General features: G+C 40.0%; 1 protein-coding gene and 2 pseudogenes across 1 annotated transcript; 2 read left to right on the forward strand and 1 right to left on the reverse strand.

Moving 5' to 3' along the window:
* Positions 1–980: 980 nt before the first annotated feature.
* Positions 981–2,481, reverse strand: LOC113653355 (annotated as a pseudogene).
* A 1,154-nt stretch (positions 2,482–3,635) lies between these two features.
* Positions 3,636–6,372, forward strand: LOC125145597 (annotated as a pseudogene).
* A 306-nt stretch (positions 6,373–6,678) lies between these two features.
* Positions 6,679–8,533, forward strand: LOC113653353 (C-X-C chemokine receptor type 2-like). Its single transcript, XM_027162911.2, has one exon. The coding sequence runs from the start codon at positions 7,091–7,093 to the stop codon at positions 7,979–7,981; it is 891 nt and encodes a 296-aa protein (XP_027018712.2). The 5' UTR covers positions 6,679–7,090; the 3' UTR covers positions 7,982–8,533.
* Positions 8,534–16,068: the final 7,535 nt, after the last annotated feature.

The following is a 16,068-nucleotide window of genomic DNA, read 5'->3' on the forward strand; positions in this document are numbered from 1 at the left end:
ACATGTCAGGAAGTTCTGGTGAAAAAAGTTCAGCAATATATTTTGCATTTCTTTATGCACTCATTTTCACATAATTTAGGCTTTATAAATGTATAGACAGTAAAGAGATGCATGTAAAACCAGTTCTAGGACCAGTGGCACATGATGGAATTGGGGGTATTGGTCTTGGTTCCCAATGGATCACAGGCTTCCTCGATCAAGTCGGGACATATCGCTTGCAGTTGTAGTGAGACTGGAGTGACAAATTTTGGTTTTGTTTCAAAGTAGAACATCATGAGATACTGCATGGTTTAATTCTGATTCTTTTATTTACATAGAAGACAATATTACATCATTTCTGCTCTGTATCTTTTGCATTTCTTCCTTTAGTAGGTAGGAGAGTGTGTGTGTGTGTGTGTGTGTGTGTGTGTGTGTGTGTGTGTGTGTGTGTGTGTGTGTGTGTGTGTGTGTGTGTGTGTGTCTTTTTTGCCTTAAATCTCTACGCTCTGAAGCAAATTCCTGTACAATTAAAACATGTTACAACTCACAGTAAATGTGCTGCAAGTTCCTGTCATGTTGTCTTACAAATGTGCAAGCAGAAGTAGCATTTTTAAAAATCAGAAAACTTTATTTTGGTTTAAAGCTCAAAATGTAAGTGTTTTTAAGTTCAGAAAACAGCTTTCAGTTTTAACCAGAACTATATATAAAATCAGCAATGTAAACCAGAGACACGAAAAATCTAACAAATACAAGTGAAGTCAAGTCACCTTTATTGTCACATCACCACGGCACATGTGCCTTGGTGAGTGAAATTCTTGGGAGCGAGCTCCAGACATTGCAGAACCATTTACATACAGTAGTAACATAACATAAACATAAATAGAACAGTTTACAGACAGGTTAGAAAAAAATGTGCAAAATGCTCAGCATCATTGAAATGTGCAAATGTGGAAAATGTGGAAAGGGTGCAATGTGTTCATACATAGTCAGTACACACAGTGTACTGCTAGACATATATATAACCATACATATATGTATGTATAAGTATAAATATAAATATATATATATAAGTAAATACAATACTATACTCATAATGAATGTTGCTAATATTGATGAACACATTTTTGATTAAGTAACATTCATCACGTTCTAATTTAAGACTTACTTTTTGTTTCAAGCCATTATGCTTTAAGAGCACACAAATGTATTAGGTAGACATTTAAAAAGTCATACAGTATCTGTTAAATTCACCTGCAAAATATGTTAGGTGTAATAAAAAAGAATTAAATGATGTAGAAAAAACTATAAAATAGACTGCAGTAATAAGAAAAATGATTCATATAATTTTATATGGTGTTCCTTTAAATGCAATGTCTGTGAAAGGCTGTCAGAGATGTGCATCAGCTCACTCAAACCTTGATATGTTCAAGAAACTAATGATCATTTGTTCCAGCTGTTCCCTGTTGAAGAGCCCGAGCAGAGAAAGCGTACAGAAGGGGTTCACACAACTGTTAATAAAAACCAGAGCTGTAGTAACATTCTCTACAGATTCGGCAGATCCTAACAGACTGTCATTCCCAGTCAATGTTGCAATGATGATCACAGTGTTGGAAATTTCATTTGGGATCCAAAAAATGAAGAAACACACCACAGTTCTGGTCACCAGCTTGGTCAATGAGTTTCTGCTAAAGAAAGCTGAGTTATTAACTCCTCTGTGAAGGTGAAAGTAGAAATAAGATACAATGGTGAATGAAGCCATAAATATAATAATCTCCCAGATTAAAATAGACACACTTTCAACCTCATTCTGATAAATTAGCCTGCACTGAAGACGTCCTCCTCTGTCCAAGCTTATATTGCTTAGTATGAGAGCATAGCATGATAAAACTGCACTTAACATCCATATCCCAATCAAAAGGATCTTCTTTCCTTTTCTGCCAAGCTTCTTCCATTTCTCAGGATGCAGCACTTGGATGTATCGCTGCATGCTCATCAAAATCACACACAGTATGCTGCAGTAGAAGCTAAAGAACACCAAGTAAGAGAGAAGCTTACACAAGACCAAGTCAAACACCCAGCCATGCAGAAGAGCCCAAATCCAAACGGGCAGAGAAATCAGAGTGAGTAGATCTGATATGGCCAGGCTTAGCATCAGTCTCGGGGTGAAACTGCCTCTCTTCAGCCATCCAGACAGACGCACCATTACAGCAATATTACCAGGGACTCCCAGTATGAAGCAAACTGCCACCACAATACTGGCAATCAGGTTCTCAGTTGAGACAGTAATGATGAGCGAGCTGTTGGATGAATTGTGGTGCTGCATGGTTAGAGCTTTCGTGTAACAGGGTGTAGCAGATAATAAAAGAAGCAGAAGTCTGTTGTGTTCCCTGATAGTGTTCGGGACTCAGACACACTTTCCCAGTTTAAACGTAGATAAAAAACTCATCTCTTTAGTCAGGCGTACACATAATACATCCCATAATATCATGCACCAGTACATCAGACCAGCACATTTTTATGAACAGCAGATGTGTTAATCCCTTTCCACTGCTTCTCTCTTTGTACCTATCTCGAGGCATCCAGACACTGTACCAGCTCCCAACGTCCTCTGTGGGACGAAGCCTTTGGACGTCCACTGAGCCGAGGCCGACTCTAAGAATCCTGAGACATCTCCAGTTAGACTCTGTGGTACTCAGGAGATCAAAAGTCCCTGAACCTTACACCAATACAACATTTAACTGACTGTATATTACAATCACACCCCCAGTGTCACCCATATGAGGATGGGTTCCCCTTGAGTCCGGTTCCTCTCAAGGTTTCTTCCTTTACCAATTTAAGGGAGTTCATCAATATTAGCAACATTCATTATGAGTATCGTATTTTGTTTGTTAGATTTTTTGTGTCTCTGCTTTACATTGCTGATTTTATATATAGTTTTGGTTGAAACTAAAAGCTGTTTTCTGAACTTAAAAACACTTACATTTTGAGCTTTAAACCAAAATAAAGTTTTCTGATATTTAAAAATGCTACTTCTGCTTGCACATTTGTAAGACAACATGACAGGAACTTGCAGCACCTTTACTGAGAGTTGTAACATGTTACAATTGTACAGGAATTTGCTTCAGAGCATAGAGTGTTAAGGCAGAAGACACACACACACTCCCCTACCTAGTAAAGGACAAAATGCAACTGATACAGAGCTGAAAATGATGTAATATTGTCTTTTTGTAAATAAAAGAATTAGAATTAAACCATGCAGTATATCATGATGTTCTACATTGAAACAAAACCAAAATATGTCACTCCAGTTTCACTACAACTGCAAGCAATATGTCCCGATTTGATCGAGGAAGCCTGTGGTGCATTGGGAACCAAGACCAATACCCCAATTCCATCACGTGCCACTGGTCCTAGAACTGGTTTTACATGCATCTCTTCACTGTCTATACATTTATAAAGCCTTAATTATGTCAAAATGAGTGCATAAAGAAACGCAAAATATATTGCTGAACTTTTTTGACCAGAATTTCCTGACATGTACTGTATCTTTCGATGCCATGCTGCTTTTTTTTATCTACGTAAGAAGCCACAGACTCCTTTATTTCTGCTTCTCCTAGTATTTAGATCCTACACCCTGTTACACAAAAGCTCTAACCATGCAGCATCTCAATTCAACAAACAGCTCGCTCATCGTTCCTGTTGTAGCTGATTGCAAGTGGTGTGCTGGCAATTTGCGTCATACTGGGAGTCCCTGGTAATATTGTTGTAATGCTGCGTCTGTCTGGATGGCTGAAGAGAGGCAGTTTCACCCCGAGACTGATGCTAAGCCTGGCCATATCGGATCTACTCACTCTGATTTCTCTCCCGGTTTGGATTTGGGCTGTTCTGCATGAGTGGGTGTTTGACTTGGTCTTGTGTAATCTTCTCTCTTACATGATCTACTTAAGCTTCTACTGCAGCATACTGTGTGTGATTTTGATGAGCATGCAGCGATACATCCAAGTGCTGCATCCTGAGAAATGGAAGAAGCTTGGCAGAAAAGGAAAGAAGATCCTTTTGATTGGGATATGGATGTTAAGTGCAGTTGTTTCATGCTATGCTCTCATACTAAGCGATATAAGCTGGGACACAGGAGGACGACTTCAGTGCATGCTAAGATATCGGAATAATGCTGAAAGAGTGCTTACATTAACCTGGGAGATTATATTATTTGTGGCTTCATTCACCATCGTATCTTATTTCTACTTTCAACTTCACAGAGGAGTTAATAACTCAGCTTTCTTTAGCAGTAACTCATTGACCAAGCTGGTGACCAGAATTGTGGTGTGTTTCTTCATTTTGTGGATCCCGAATCAAATCTCTGACATGGTGATCATTATTGCTGCATTGACTGGGAATGACAGTCTGTTAAGATCTGCAGAATCTGGAGATAATGTTACTACAGCTCTGGTTTTTATTAACAGTTGTGTGAACCCCTTCCTGTACGCTTTCTCTGCTCGGGCTCTTCAACAGAGAGCAGCTGGAACAAATGATCCTTAGTTTCTTGAACATATCGAGGTTTGAGTGAGCTGATGCACATCTCTGACAGCCTTTCACAGACATTGCATTTAAAGGAACACCATATAAAATTATATAAATCGTTTTGATTATTCCTGAAGCCTATTTTTATAGTTTTTTTGCACCTTCTAATTTTTATTACACCTTACATATTTTGCAGATGAATTTAACAGATACTGTATGACTTTTTAAATGTCTACCTAATACATTTGTGTGCTCCTAAAGCGTAATGGCTTAAAACAAAGAGTAAGTCTTAAATTAGAAAGTGATAAATGTTACTCAATCCAAAATGTTTTCATCAATATTAGCAACATTTATCATAAGTATAGTTTTGTGATTGTTAGATTTTTTGCGTCTCTGCTTTACATTGCTGATTTTATATATAGTTTTAGTTGAAACAAAAATTTTGATCTATAAACCAAAATAAAGTTTTCTGATTTTTAAAAATGCTACTTCTGCTTGCCCAACATGACAGGAACTTGCAATACATTTACTGTGAGTTGTAAGATGTTGTAATTGTACAGCAATTTGCTTCAGAGCCATTTCAGACTTTTAAGAGCAGAAATAGATGCCAATATGGAGGCAGAAAACACTCACACACACACACACCCCTACCCACTAAAGGAAGAAATGCAACTGATACTGAACAGAGCTGAAATTGATGTAATATTGTCGTTTTGTGTAAAAACAAAATATATATAATTAAGAATTATAATTAAACCATGCAGTATCTCAAGATGTTCTATGGTGAAATAAAACCAAAATTTGTCACTCCAGTCTCATTGCAACTACAAGCGATATATGTCCCAACTTGATCGAGGAAGCCTGTGGTGCATTGGGAACTAGAACTACCCCGTTTCCCTGCAAAACTGCTGCTAGAGTAGCGGTTGTCTGGTCCTCCAAAGCATCTATCAATGCTCAGTCTGTGTCTGAAGAAGGGGACTGGAAGTGTTGCTCTTGCTCCAAGTTTAGCTCATGAAGGGCCTGGTGTTGAGTCTGGTGGATGCCAGTGTGGCTCTTGATGATCTGGGAAAGGGACACTCCATGATGATTTTATTTTATTGTGATGGTGCATATCCCACCTCACATATTTGTCCTCTACCATTATTTTAATGTTATTTTCAAGTGAAATTTAGTAATTTTGTTATTTTTTAAAATCCTCTAATTTATGAGAATGAATAAAACCAGTTAATAGTTTATTAAAATCTTGATGTATGGATGGGTGCACACTACTGATTCCTCTTTGCTAATTACCTTTTCCCTGGGTCCTTGATCACTCTGGTTCATGGCATGGACAGTCACATTCCATGTGTCAGCAAACAAAGAGAGAAGCGGGGCTTCAGGCTCCATACTAATGTGTTCTAGAGGAACTTGGACTAAACCATAAGGTTCAGATTTACGTTTACATTTACAGCATTTGGCAGACGCACTTATCCAGAACGACCTACAGAAGTGCTTACGTCCCTATCATTGGATACATTAACTCTGGGTCACTAGGTTACATACATTAGATACCATGAGTCTAAAACTTTGTTCATGATTTTCTTCTTTAATTTTAAATTCAGGGGGATGTTTTTTCTATTCAATTCATTTAGTTTATTTCTTTGATTGTTTGTTTGCAGTAGTTTTGATTGTTACTGTAGGTAATTGTTTGTATTGTGTTATGTATAATGAAATGGATATGTATGGATTTACCTTTTTGTTTCTCATAGTGGTGGACGTATTATACAAGGTCTGTGTTGTTCAGCAATAGCAACACTTTGTGCTCCTTATCTTAGGGTTTGTTTCCTTTTTGGTTTTATTTTTGTTTCTTACTTTGTTAACAGGGGACACATTTAATCATTGATGTGTTTTTGGCCTGGATACATTATTAATTTTGTTTGTTGAAAGGAAAAATCATTGTTTAATCATCTGTCCTGCTTGTTTTTGGCCTTGATCATCACATTTATCCTGAAATCCTCATGTTTCTACACCAGTGTGACTCTCCCTCATTCTCTTTAATTCTGCTTTTTAAGTGATTCTTGAATCATGGTCTCTCTCAGTGGAGACACACCAACTTAAGCACATACACAGTAGTCAGTTCTGTTCAGCTCAGATCTAGCTGTGTTCTCTTGTGTCTCTGTGCTCTCTTGTCTCCCATGTATATCTCTGCTGTCACTCAGGTGTAGCCACCTCCTTAGCAGTCACTCTCCTGATTCCACCCTCCATTCAACTCCACAGATCTACAAGAGAAACAGCAGAATTTTATGCAATGTAATTTTATGCAGCTAACTGAACTGGCTTTACTGAATTTTCAGACTAAAAAAACATTTTGTTATCTTTCTTAACCACCTACATTCATCTGTTTACTGTTTATACGTTTATAAAGTCTAAATTATGTCAAAATGAGTGCATGAAGAAATGCAAAATATATTGCTGAACCTTTTTCACCAGAACTTCCTGACATATCTTTCGACACCATGCTGTTTTTTAAGCTACGTAAGAAACCAGACTCCTATACTTCTGCTTCTTTTAGTATTTAGATCCTACACCCTGTTACGCGAAAGCTCTAACCATGCAGCACCTCAACTCATCTAACAGCTCGCTCATCGCTCCTGTCTCTACTGAGAACCTGATTGGCAGTATTGTGGGGGCAGTTTGCTTTACACTGGGAGTCCCTGGTAATATTGCTGTAATGGTGCGTCTGTCTGGATGGCTGAAGAGAGGCAGTTTCACCCCAAGACTGATGCTAAGCCTGGCCATATCAGATCTACTCACTCTGATTTCTCTGCCGGTTTGGATTTGGGCTCATCTGCATGGCTGGGTGTTTGGCTTGGTCTTGTGTAAGCTTCTCTCTTACATCATGTTGTTAAGCTTCTACTGCAGCATACTGTGTGTGGTGTTGATGAGCATGCAGCGTTACATCCAAGTGCTGCATCCTGAGAAATGGAAGAAGCTTGGCAGAAATGGAAAGAAGATCCTTTTGAGTGGGATGTGGGTGTTAAGTGCAGTTTTATCATGCTATGCTCTCATACTAAGCGATTTAAGCATGGACAGAGGAAGACTTCTTCAGTGCACGCTAAGATATCAGAATAAGACTGAAAGAGTGCTTACGGTTATCTGGCAGATTATAATATTTGTGGCTTCATCTACCATCGTATCTTATTTCTACTTTCACCTTCACAGAGGAGTTAATAACTCAGTTTTCTTTAGCAGTAACTCATTGACCAAGGTGGTGACGAGAATCGTGGTGTGTTTTTTTATTTTTTGGTTCCCTAATCAAATCTCCGACATTGTTATCATCATTGCAACATTGACTGGGAATGACAGTCTGTTAAGATCTGCAGTATCTGGAGACAATGTTACTACAGCTCTGGTTTTTTTTAACAGTTGTGTGAACCCCTTCCTGTACGCTTTCTCTGCTCGGGCTCTTCAACAGGGAACAGCTGGAACAGATGATCCTTAGTTTCTTGAACATATAGAGGTTTGAGTGAGCTGATGCATGTCCATTTGTGTGCTCCTAAAGCATAATGGTCTTAAATTAGAAAATGATAAATGTTACTTAATCCAAAAATGTGTTCATCAATATTAGCAACATTCTTTATAAGTATAGTTCTGTGTTTGTTAGATTTTTTTGTGTCTCTGCTTTACATTGTTGATTTCATATAGTGTATAGTTTTGGTTGAAACTAAAAGCTGTTTTTGAAATTCAAAATTTCGAGCTATAAACCAAAATAAAGTTTTCTAATTTTTATAAATGCTGCTTCTGCTTGCACAGTTGTGAGGCAACATGACAGGAACTTTTACCGTGAGTTGCAACGTTATAATTGTACAGGAATTTGCTTCAGAGTCATTTCAGACAGTTAAGAGTAGAAATAGATGCCAATATGGAGGCACAAGATACACACCACCTAAGAAGAAATGCAACTGATACAGAGCTGAAAATTCTGTAATATTTTTTTTCTAAATAAAAGAATTATAATTAAACCATGCAGTATCTTAAGATGTTCTACACTGAAAAAAACAAAATGTGTTCAACAGTTGCAGTGAGACTCCAGTCTCACTGCAACTGTAAGCGATATGTTTCAACTTGATCGAGAAATCCTGCGGTGCACTGGGAACCAAGACCAATACCCCCAATTCCATCACGTGCCACTGGTTCTTGAACTGCCCCTGTTCCTTGCAACACTTTGGGCTGCATGGGGCTCCATCCAGAATCTGGAGATAATAATCTGGAGATAATGTTACTTCAGTTTTGTTTTTTATTAACAGTTGTGTGAACCCCTTCCTGTACGCTTTCTCTGCTCAGGCTCTTCAACACGGAACAGCTGGAACAGGTGATCCTTAGTTTCCTGGAGATATAGAGGTTTGAGTGAGCTTATGCATGTATTTTTGCATACTCTACAACATAAATTGAGTATAAAGGAGGAAAAGTGTGAATTTTACTGGGATACAATCTCTTTTCTGGGTTATATTATCAATGGCCAGGGGGTGGAATTAGACCCCAGCAAAGAAAGGACGGTCACTGAATGTCCCACCCCAACCAGTCTCAAGAAATTGCAGAGATTTCTTGGATATGCAAGCTTTTATAGAAGATTTCTTAAAAATTTTAGCTTGGCAACCCCCCTGACAGCACTGCTATGAGATAAAGCACACAAGATGCAGTGGTCAGACTCTGCACAAAATGTCTTCAAAGACCTCAAGAATAGATTCACCACAGCCCCCATCCTGCAACACCAAGACCCCCACCTGCCATTCATCATGGAAGTAGATGCCTCATGTACCGGAATAGGGGATGTGCTCCCCCAACGTCGTTTAGTTTGGCTGGTTTCCAAGCCAAACTACACCCATGTGCATTCTGTTCTAGAAAGCTCACCTCGGCCAAAGCAAACTGCTCTCCATCACGAACGCACTGGAGGAATGGAGACACTAGTTGGAGTTTGCTCAATGTCCATTTCAAATCCTAACGGACCATAAGAACAGAAGTTCCAAGAATAGTAAAGCCGATGCATTTTCTCTCCAACTTGACCCAGAACCCGCCCCCCTAGTCATTGCGCCCATATGATGGGACCTTATGGAGGAGATACGACAAGCACAACTGAGGGACTGTCCCCCCGATTGCCCTACTAGGCTGCAATATGTACCCACAGATTTCAGGTGACGCATCTTGGAATGGGTTCATACCTCCTGGATCTCGGGACACACAGGCAATTAACATGGATCTCCCCAATTCACAGGGATTCACAACCATTCTTATGGCGGTAGATCGGTTTTCTAAAGCGTGCAAACTGATCCCCTGTTCTGTAAGAACATCCTCGCCAGCTCTCTGGAGGGAGCCAACACCAGAATACTAACTTCTGGGTTCAGTCAAGGTCACATTTGGTTTCGACTTCCGGATGCGCCAGCATTTAAGCTAGCCACAAATGGCTATATGATGCAAAGTATTGTGAACCCAGTTGCGTACCAAGCCTTATTTTTCTGCTCTGATTTTTTGCCATTGGATTTACTACGTCTTTTGCCTTGCCCTTGTAGGATTATTTTGCCTGTATGGATTACTACTTCTGGTTAACTAACTTTCTGCCTGTGTACTGTTTCTCCCCTACTGCCTGCTGAATCCTCACTATGGCTTGGGACAAATAAAAAGATATTTTCAAATTTATTTTTGCTTTCTTCCCATGTGAGAGATTTTTAGTGATTCTTGAATCATGGTCACGCTCACAGGAGAGACACCAAATTAAGCACATACACATTAAGGTTCAGTTCTGCTCAGCTCAGCTATAGCTGTGCTCTGTTTATATCCCTGTGCTCTCGTATCTCATGCATATCTTTGTTGTCACTCACTTAAATAGAACTTTTGATAGTAAATCTCCTACAGGTGTGGTCACCTCCTTAACACTCACTCTCCCAAATCCACCCTCCATTCACTTCCACTTAACCATGCCCCCACCTCCACAGGTCTACAAGAGATTAATGCAGATGACTGAACTGGTTTACTTGGAATTTCCAGACAACAAATATTTTTTCCTGTCTGTCTTTACCACTTGCATGAATCTCTTTATTGTCAATACATTTATAAAGCATAAATTGTTATAATATCAAAATGAATGCATGAAGAAATGCAAAATACATTGGTGATCTTTTTGTGTTATAACTTCCTGACGTGCATGATCCGACACCATGATGTTTTTCTATACACAAGAAACCACCAACTTTTACACGTCTGCTTCTTATATTATCTCCTACACCCTGTTAAATGAAAGCTCTAACCATGCAGCAGCTCATCTCATCCAACTCATCTAATACATTTGAAGTAAAAGCAATATGGCTTGAAACAAAAAAGCTTAACGTTGATGTATCCTAAGTCTGTAACCTAGTGAACGAGTGTTAATGTATTCATTGTTGGAGACTTCAAAGCACTTTTGTACATTGCTCAATATAAGTGCATCTGCAAATTTTGTGAATGTAAATTTGTAAAGTGACAAATGTTAATCAGTCAAAAATGTCAGTCAATATTAGCAACATTCATTATAAGTATAGTTTTGTGTTTGTTATATTTTTTGCGTCTCTGCTTTATATTGCTGATTTTATATATAGTTTTGGTTGAAACTGAAAGCTGTTTTCTAAATTTAAATACACTTACATTTCGAGCTATAAACCAAAATAAAGTTTTCTGTTTTTTAAAAAATGCTACCTCTGCTTGCACAGTTGTGAGACAACATGAGAGGAACTTGCAGCACATTTACTATGATTTGTAACATGTTATAATTGTACAGCAATTTGCTTCAGATCGTAGAGTGTTAAGAGTAGAGATAGATGCCAGTACGGAGGCAGAAAGGTCACACACACACACACACACACACACACACACACACACACACACACACACACACACACACACACACACCTACACCTACTAAAGGAAGAAATGCAACTGATACAGAGCTGAAAATAATGAAAATTTTTTTTTAATGAAAGAGTTAAACCATGTGCTCTTTCACATTTGTGTAATGTTAATCCAAATACACTCTCTCACTGACTCATTTTCTACCGCTTATCCGAACTACCTTGGGTCACGGGGAGCCTGTGCCTATCTCAGGCGTCATCGGGCATCACGGGCAGAACATGCAAACTCTGTTGTCAGTACATATAGCACTGAGTTTTTTCACTGTTTCAAATAATCAATTTCAGAATCAGAATCAGAATCAGCTTTATTGCCAGGCATGTTTACACATGCGAGGAATTTGTTTTAGTGACATAATCTCTACAGTGTAACAAGACGTCATATGCAGTATAGAAGAAATTGTATGTACACATTTACAGGTGTGAAAATGTGCAGTTTAAATAAACATATGAAATATACATATGCAAAGTATACAATATATACAATTTGTATGTACACATGTGCAATTGTGAAGTGTGCAGTTGAAGTAAACAGTACAGACAATATGTATGCATGTATGTACAGAGTGCAAGTATGAAATGTGCTATTGAGGTATACATAGTGCAAATATTAGGAGTTGTGTGTTCCATGGTGTTAATTGTTCATCAGATGGATTGCTTGAGGGAAGAAACTGTTCCTATGTCTGGTCGTTCTGGAGCTCAGGGCTCTGTAGCGCCGACCAGATGGTAACAGTTCAAAGAGGGAGTGTGCTGGATGTGAGGGGTCCAGAGTGATTTTCTTTGCTCTTTTGTTCACTCTGGAGGAGTACAGGTCTTGGAGAGTGGGGAGAGTTGTGCCAATGATTCGCTCAGCAGTCCGGACTACCCTCTGTAGTCTTCTGAGATCGAATTTGGTGGCTGAGCTGAACCAAACAGTTACTGAGGTGCAGAGGATGTATTCGATCATGGCAGTGTAAAACTGTTTCAGCAAATCCTGTGGCAGGTTGAACTTCTTCAGCTGACGAAGGAAGTACAACCTCTGCTGAGCCTTTTTCACAATGGAGTCAATGTGAATGTCCCACTTCAGGTCCTGGGAGATTGTGGTTCCCAGGAATCTGTATGACTCCACTGCTGTGACAATGCTGTCCATGATGGTTAGTGGGGGAAGAGCAGGGGGGTTTCTCCTGAAGTCCACTATCAACTCCACTGTCTTGAGCGTATTCAGCTCCAGGTTGTTAAGGCTGCACCAGACAGCCAGCCGCTCAACCTCTAGTCTGTAAGCAGACTCGTCACCGTCCTGGAGGAAGCCGATCAGTGTGGTGTCGTCTGCAAACTTCAGGAGCTTGACAGATGGGTCATTAGAGGTGCAGTCATTTGTGTACAGGGAGAAGAGTAGTGGGGAGAGAACACAGCCCTGGGGGCGCCAGTGCTGACGGTGCGGGTGCTAGATTTGAGTTTACCCAGTCGCACTAGCTGCTGCCGGTCTGTCAGAAAGCTGGTGATCCACTGACAGACAGAGGGGGGCATGGAGAGCTGGGTTAATTTGGGCTCTAGTAGTGATGGGATGATGGTGTTAAAGGCAGAGCTGATGTCCACAAACAGGATCCTCACATAAGTCCCTTGTCTGTCTAGATGCTGCAGAACATAATGCAGTCCCATGTTGACTGCATCATTCACAGACCTGTTTGCTCTGTAGGCAAACTGCAGGGGGTCCAGTAAGGGTTGATGATGGTGGAGCTTTTGAAGCATGAGGGTACTTCACACAGCTCCAGTGACGTGTTAAATATCCGCGTGAAGATGGGGGCCAGCTGATCAGCACAGGCTTTCAGACAGGCTGGTGAAACACTGTCTGGGCCTGGAGCCTTTCTTCTCTTGATCTTCCTGAAGACCTGACACACATCATCTTCACTGAACTGGATTGAAGGTGTGACTGATTCGGGGGTTACGGAAGGTGAGAATTGGGCTTTTTCAAACCTGCAGGAGAACTCATTCAGGTCGTCTGCCAGTTGTTGAGTCACCACAGTGCTGGGGGATGGTGTCGTGTAGTTGGTGATGGCTTTTATACCTTTCCACACTGAAGCAGAGTCATTGGAGGAAAATTGAATCCGTAATTTTTCGGAATAATTCCTCTTTGTCACTCTGATCTCATTTTCCAGTGTGTATTTGGTCTGTTTGTACAAGACTCTATCCCCAGTTCTGTGAGCATCCACTTTGGCCTGACTGAGCTGGCTGAGTTTCGCAGTGAACCATGGCTTGTTATTGTTGTAGGTTAAGTGAGTTCTGGCAGGAATACACAAATCCTCACAAAAACTGATGTATGATGTTACAGTCTCTGTGAACTCGTCCAGGTCGGAGGCAGCAGCTTCAAAAACTGTCCAATCTGTGAGAGAGAAACAGGCTTGTAGATCCTGCTCTGCTTCCTTAGTCCATCTTCTTACAGTCCTTAATACAGGTTTAGCTGTTTTTAGCTTCTGCCTGTAGGTCGGTATCAGATGAACTAAGCAGTGATCAGAGAGTCCTAGAGCTGCCCGTGGGACAGAGTGATATGCATCCTTTATTAAAGTGTAACAGTGATCCAGTGTGTTACTGTCTCTGGTGGGACATGTAACATGCTGTCTGTATTTAGGCAATTCACGTGAGAGAATCGCTTTATTGAAGTCCCCAAGTATTATTACTACAGAATCTGGGTGTTGTTGCTCACTCTCTGTGATCAGATCAGCGAGTGTCTGTAGGGCCGAGCTAACGTGCGCTTGCGGTGGAATGTAAACACTCACCAGAATGAACGAGGAAAACTCCCGCGGCGAACAGAATGGTTTGCAGTTAATGAAGAGTGTTTCAAGATCTGGACAGCACATCTTCTTTAACACAGTTACATCAGAACACCACCTTTCATTGATGTAAAAACACGTCTCGCCGCCACGCGATTTCCCCGTTGATTCCGCGTCGCGGTCCGCTCTGAAGAGCTGAAAGCCCGGCAGACTTAACGCGCTGTCCGGAACAGAGTCGTTCAGCCAGGTTTCCGTGAAACAGAGAGCAGCAGAGTTCGAAAAATACTTATTTGTCTGGGTGAGCAGAAGGAGTTCGTCTGTTTTGTTGGATAGAGAGCGGAGATTGGCCAGATGAATGCTAGGCAGCGATGTTTTTAAACCACGCTGTCTGAGTTTCACGAGCGCGCCGGCGAGCTTTCCCCATCTGCGCGTCCTGAAACGCTTAAACAGCGCAGCCGCTCCTCCAACTACGATATTCAGCAAAACATCCGAATACTCCAAAACCAGAAAAATATCTTGTGGTATGTGCTGCCGAATGTTCAGCAGTTCATCTCTGGTGAAACTGATCGGGTTTCCTTTGCAGAGAACAGAAAAAACTAACAAAAACAGAACAAACACTGCGGAGCTAAGCACTGAGGCTGCCATTCGCGGCGCGATCTTGGATCTTTTTTTGAGAAGTTTTGAGAAGCTTTGAGGGAAAAGAAGGACCATCTTTAGAAATGATATGGTGCAGTATCTCAAGATACTGGTTCTGGTGTGAAGCAAAACAAGAAATTGTCCGTTACGGTTTTTGAAGTTCATAGCCCCATTCTTTTCCCTTACTTTTTTATTTTTTTTAAGAACGTTCAAATGGTTCTGTGCTGCTTGAGATATAAAAATGCTTGAGCTATTGTAATGGGTCAAAAAAAAATAAAAAATTTAATTTGTAAGTTTGATTACTCCCCATTAATACATTTCCTCATGTTTAATTTTTTTTAAATTACACTACAAAATTAGAGCTTTTCAGAAACACATCTGCTATTACGCCGCCACACCACTAGAGGGTACATTGGGTGCGCATGAAACAAGCGAGAGAGCTACTTCCCCCTGTGTAACGCGCTCAGTAATAAACTGACTGCCGCTTGGAACGCATCTAACTTTTGTTCTCTCGTGTTTCTCTCAGGTATGAACATATGAATCGGCAGGTGTTATACAGAGAGTTTGAGCGTTAAGCATTGTATTTTAATCCATAGAGGATTATATAAAAAAAACAAATAATAAGTTTAATCGTGTGTCGTGTCTGGTTTGTGTTGTATGACATTAGATAAATGTTTATCAGGCTCAAATACTGAGTTCATGTCATATGTATAGGTTAAAAGTGTTTAGGAAGTGTTCTAGAATTACATTGCTGAGTGTATGTTGCATTCTAATTTCAATCGCCATTTTGGGGTTCAGCACGTGTATTTTTTTCCAGTGTGTGCACGTGCATGAGTGAAAGAGTGACAGACAAATTCTATCTGGTTAATATATCAAGTGTAAGGAAATCCAATGTATTTCAATGTCTTGAAGGTTTTCTGGTGTCTTTTATAAATGTTTTTGTGCAGTTTTTACACACTTTTTTTGTACTGTCAATGTAAGTTATAATTATTGTAAGTTGATGAAACCTCCAAATGCACATAACTGTATATGTATGTTCACACCTACAAGTATACATAATGTATAGAATATCAGATACCGTGGAAGTGTTTTGGTCAATTTGTTTTTTCTGTTGAGTTGTGTTTTACCAAATTCACTTGAAGTTTAGAAAGTGTAATTTTTCTCAGTAGTTTAGGCATTTAAAAAAAAAGTATTGCAGTAATAAACTGACTGCCGCTTGGAACGCATCTAACTTTTGTTCTCTCGTGTTTCTCTCAGCGGTCCACCTGTGT

Source organism: Tachysurus fulvidraco, chromosome 9 (genome assembly GCF_022655615.1).
Source record: "Tachysurus fulvidraco isolate hzauxx_2018 chromosome 9, HZAU_PFXX_2.0, whole genome shotgun sequence".
Taxonomy (NCBI): domain Eukaryota; kingdom Metazoa; phylum Chordata; class Actinopteri; order Siluriformes; family Bagridae; genus Tachysurus; species Tachysurus fulvidraco.

What these genes read in the sequence shown, in the direction of transcription:
- LOC113653353 (XM_027162911.2), top strand. Translation starts at nt 7,091, where the DNA reads ATGCAGCACCTCAACTCATCTAACAGCTCGCTCATCGCTCCTGTCTCT.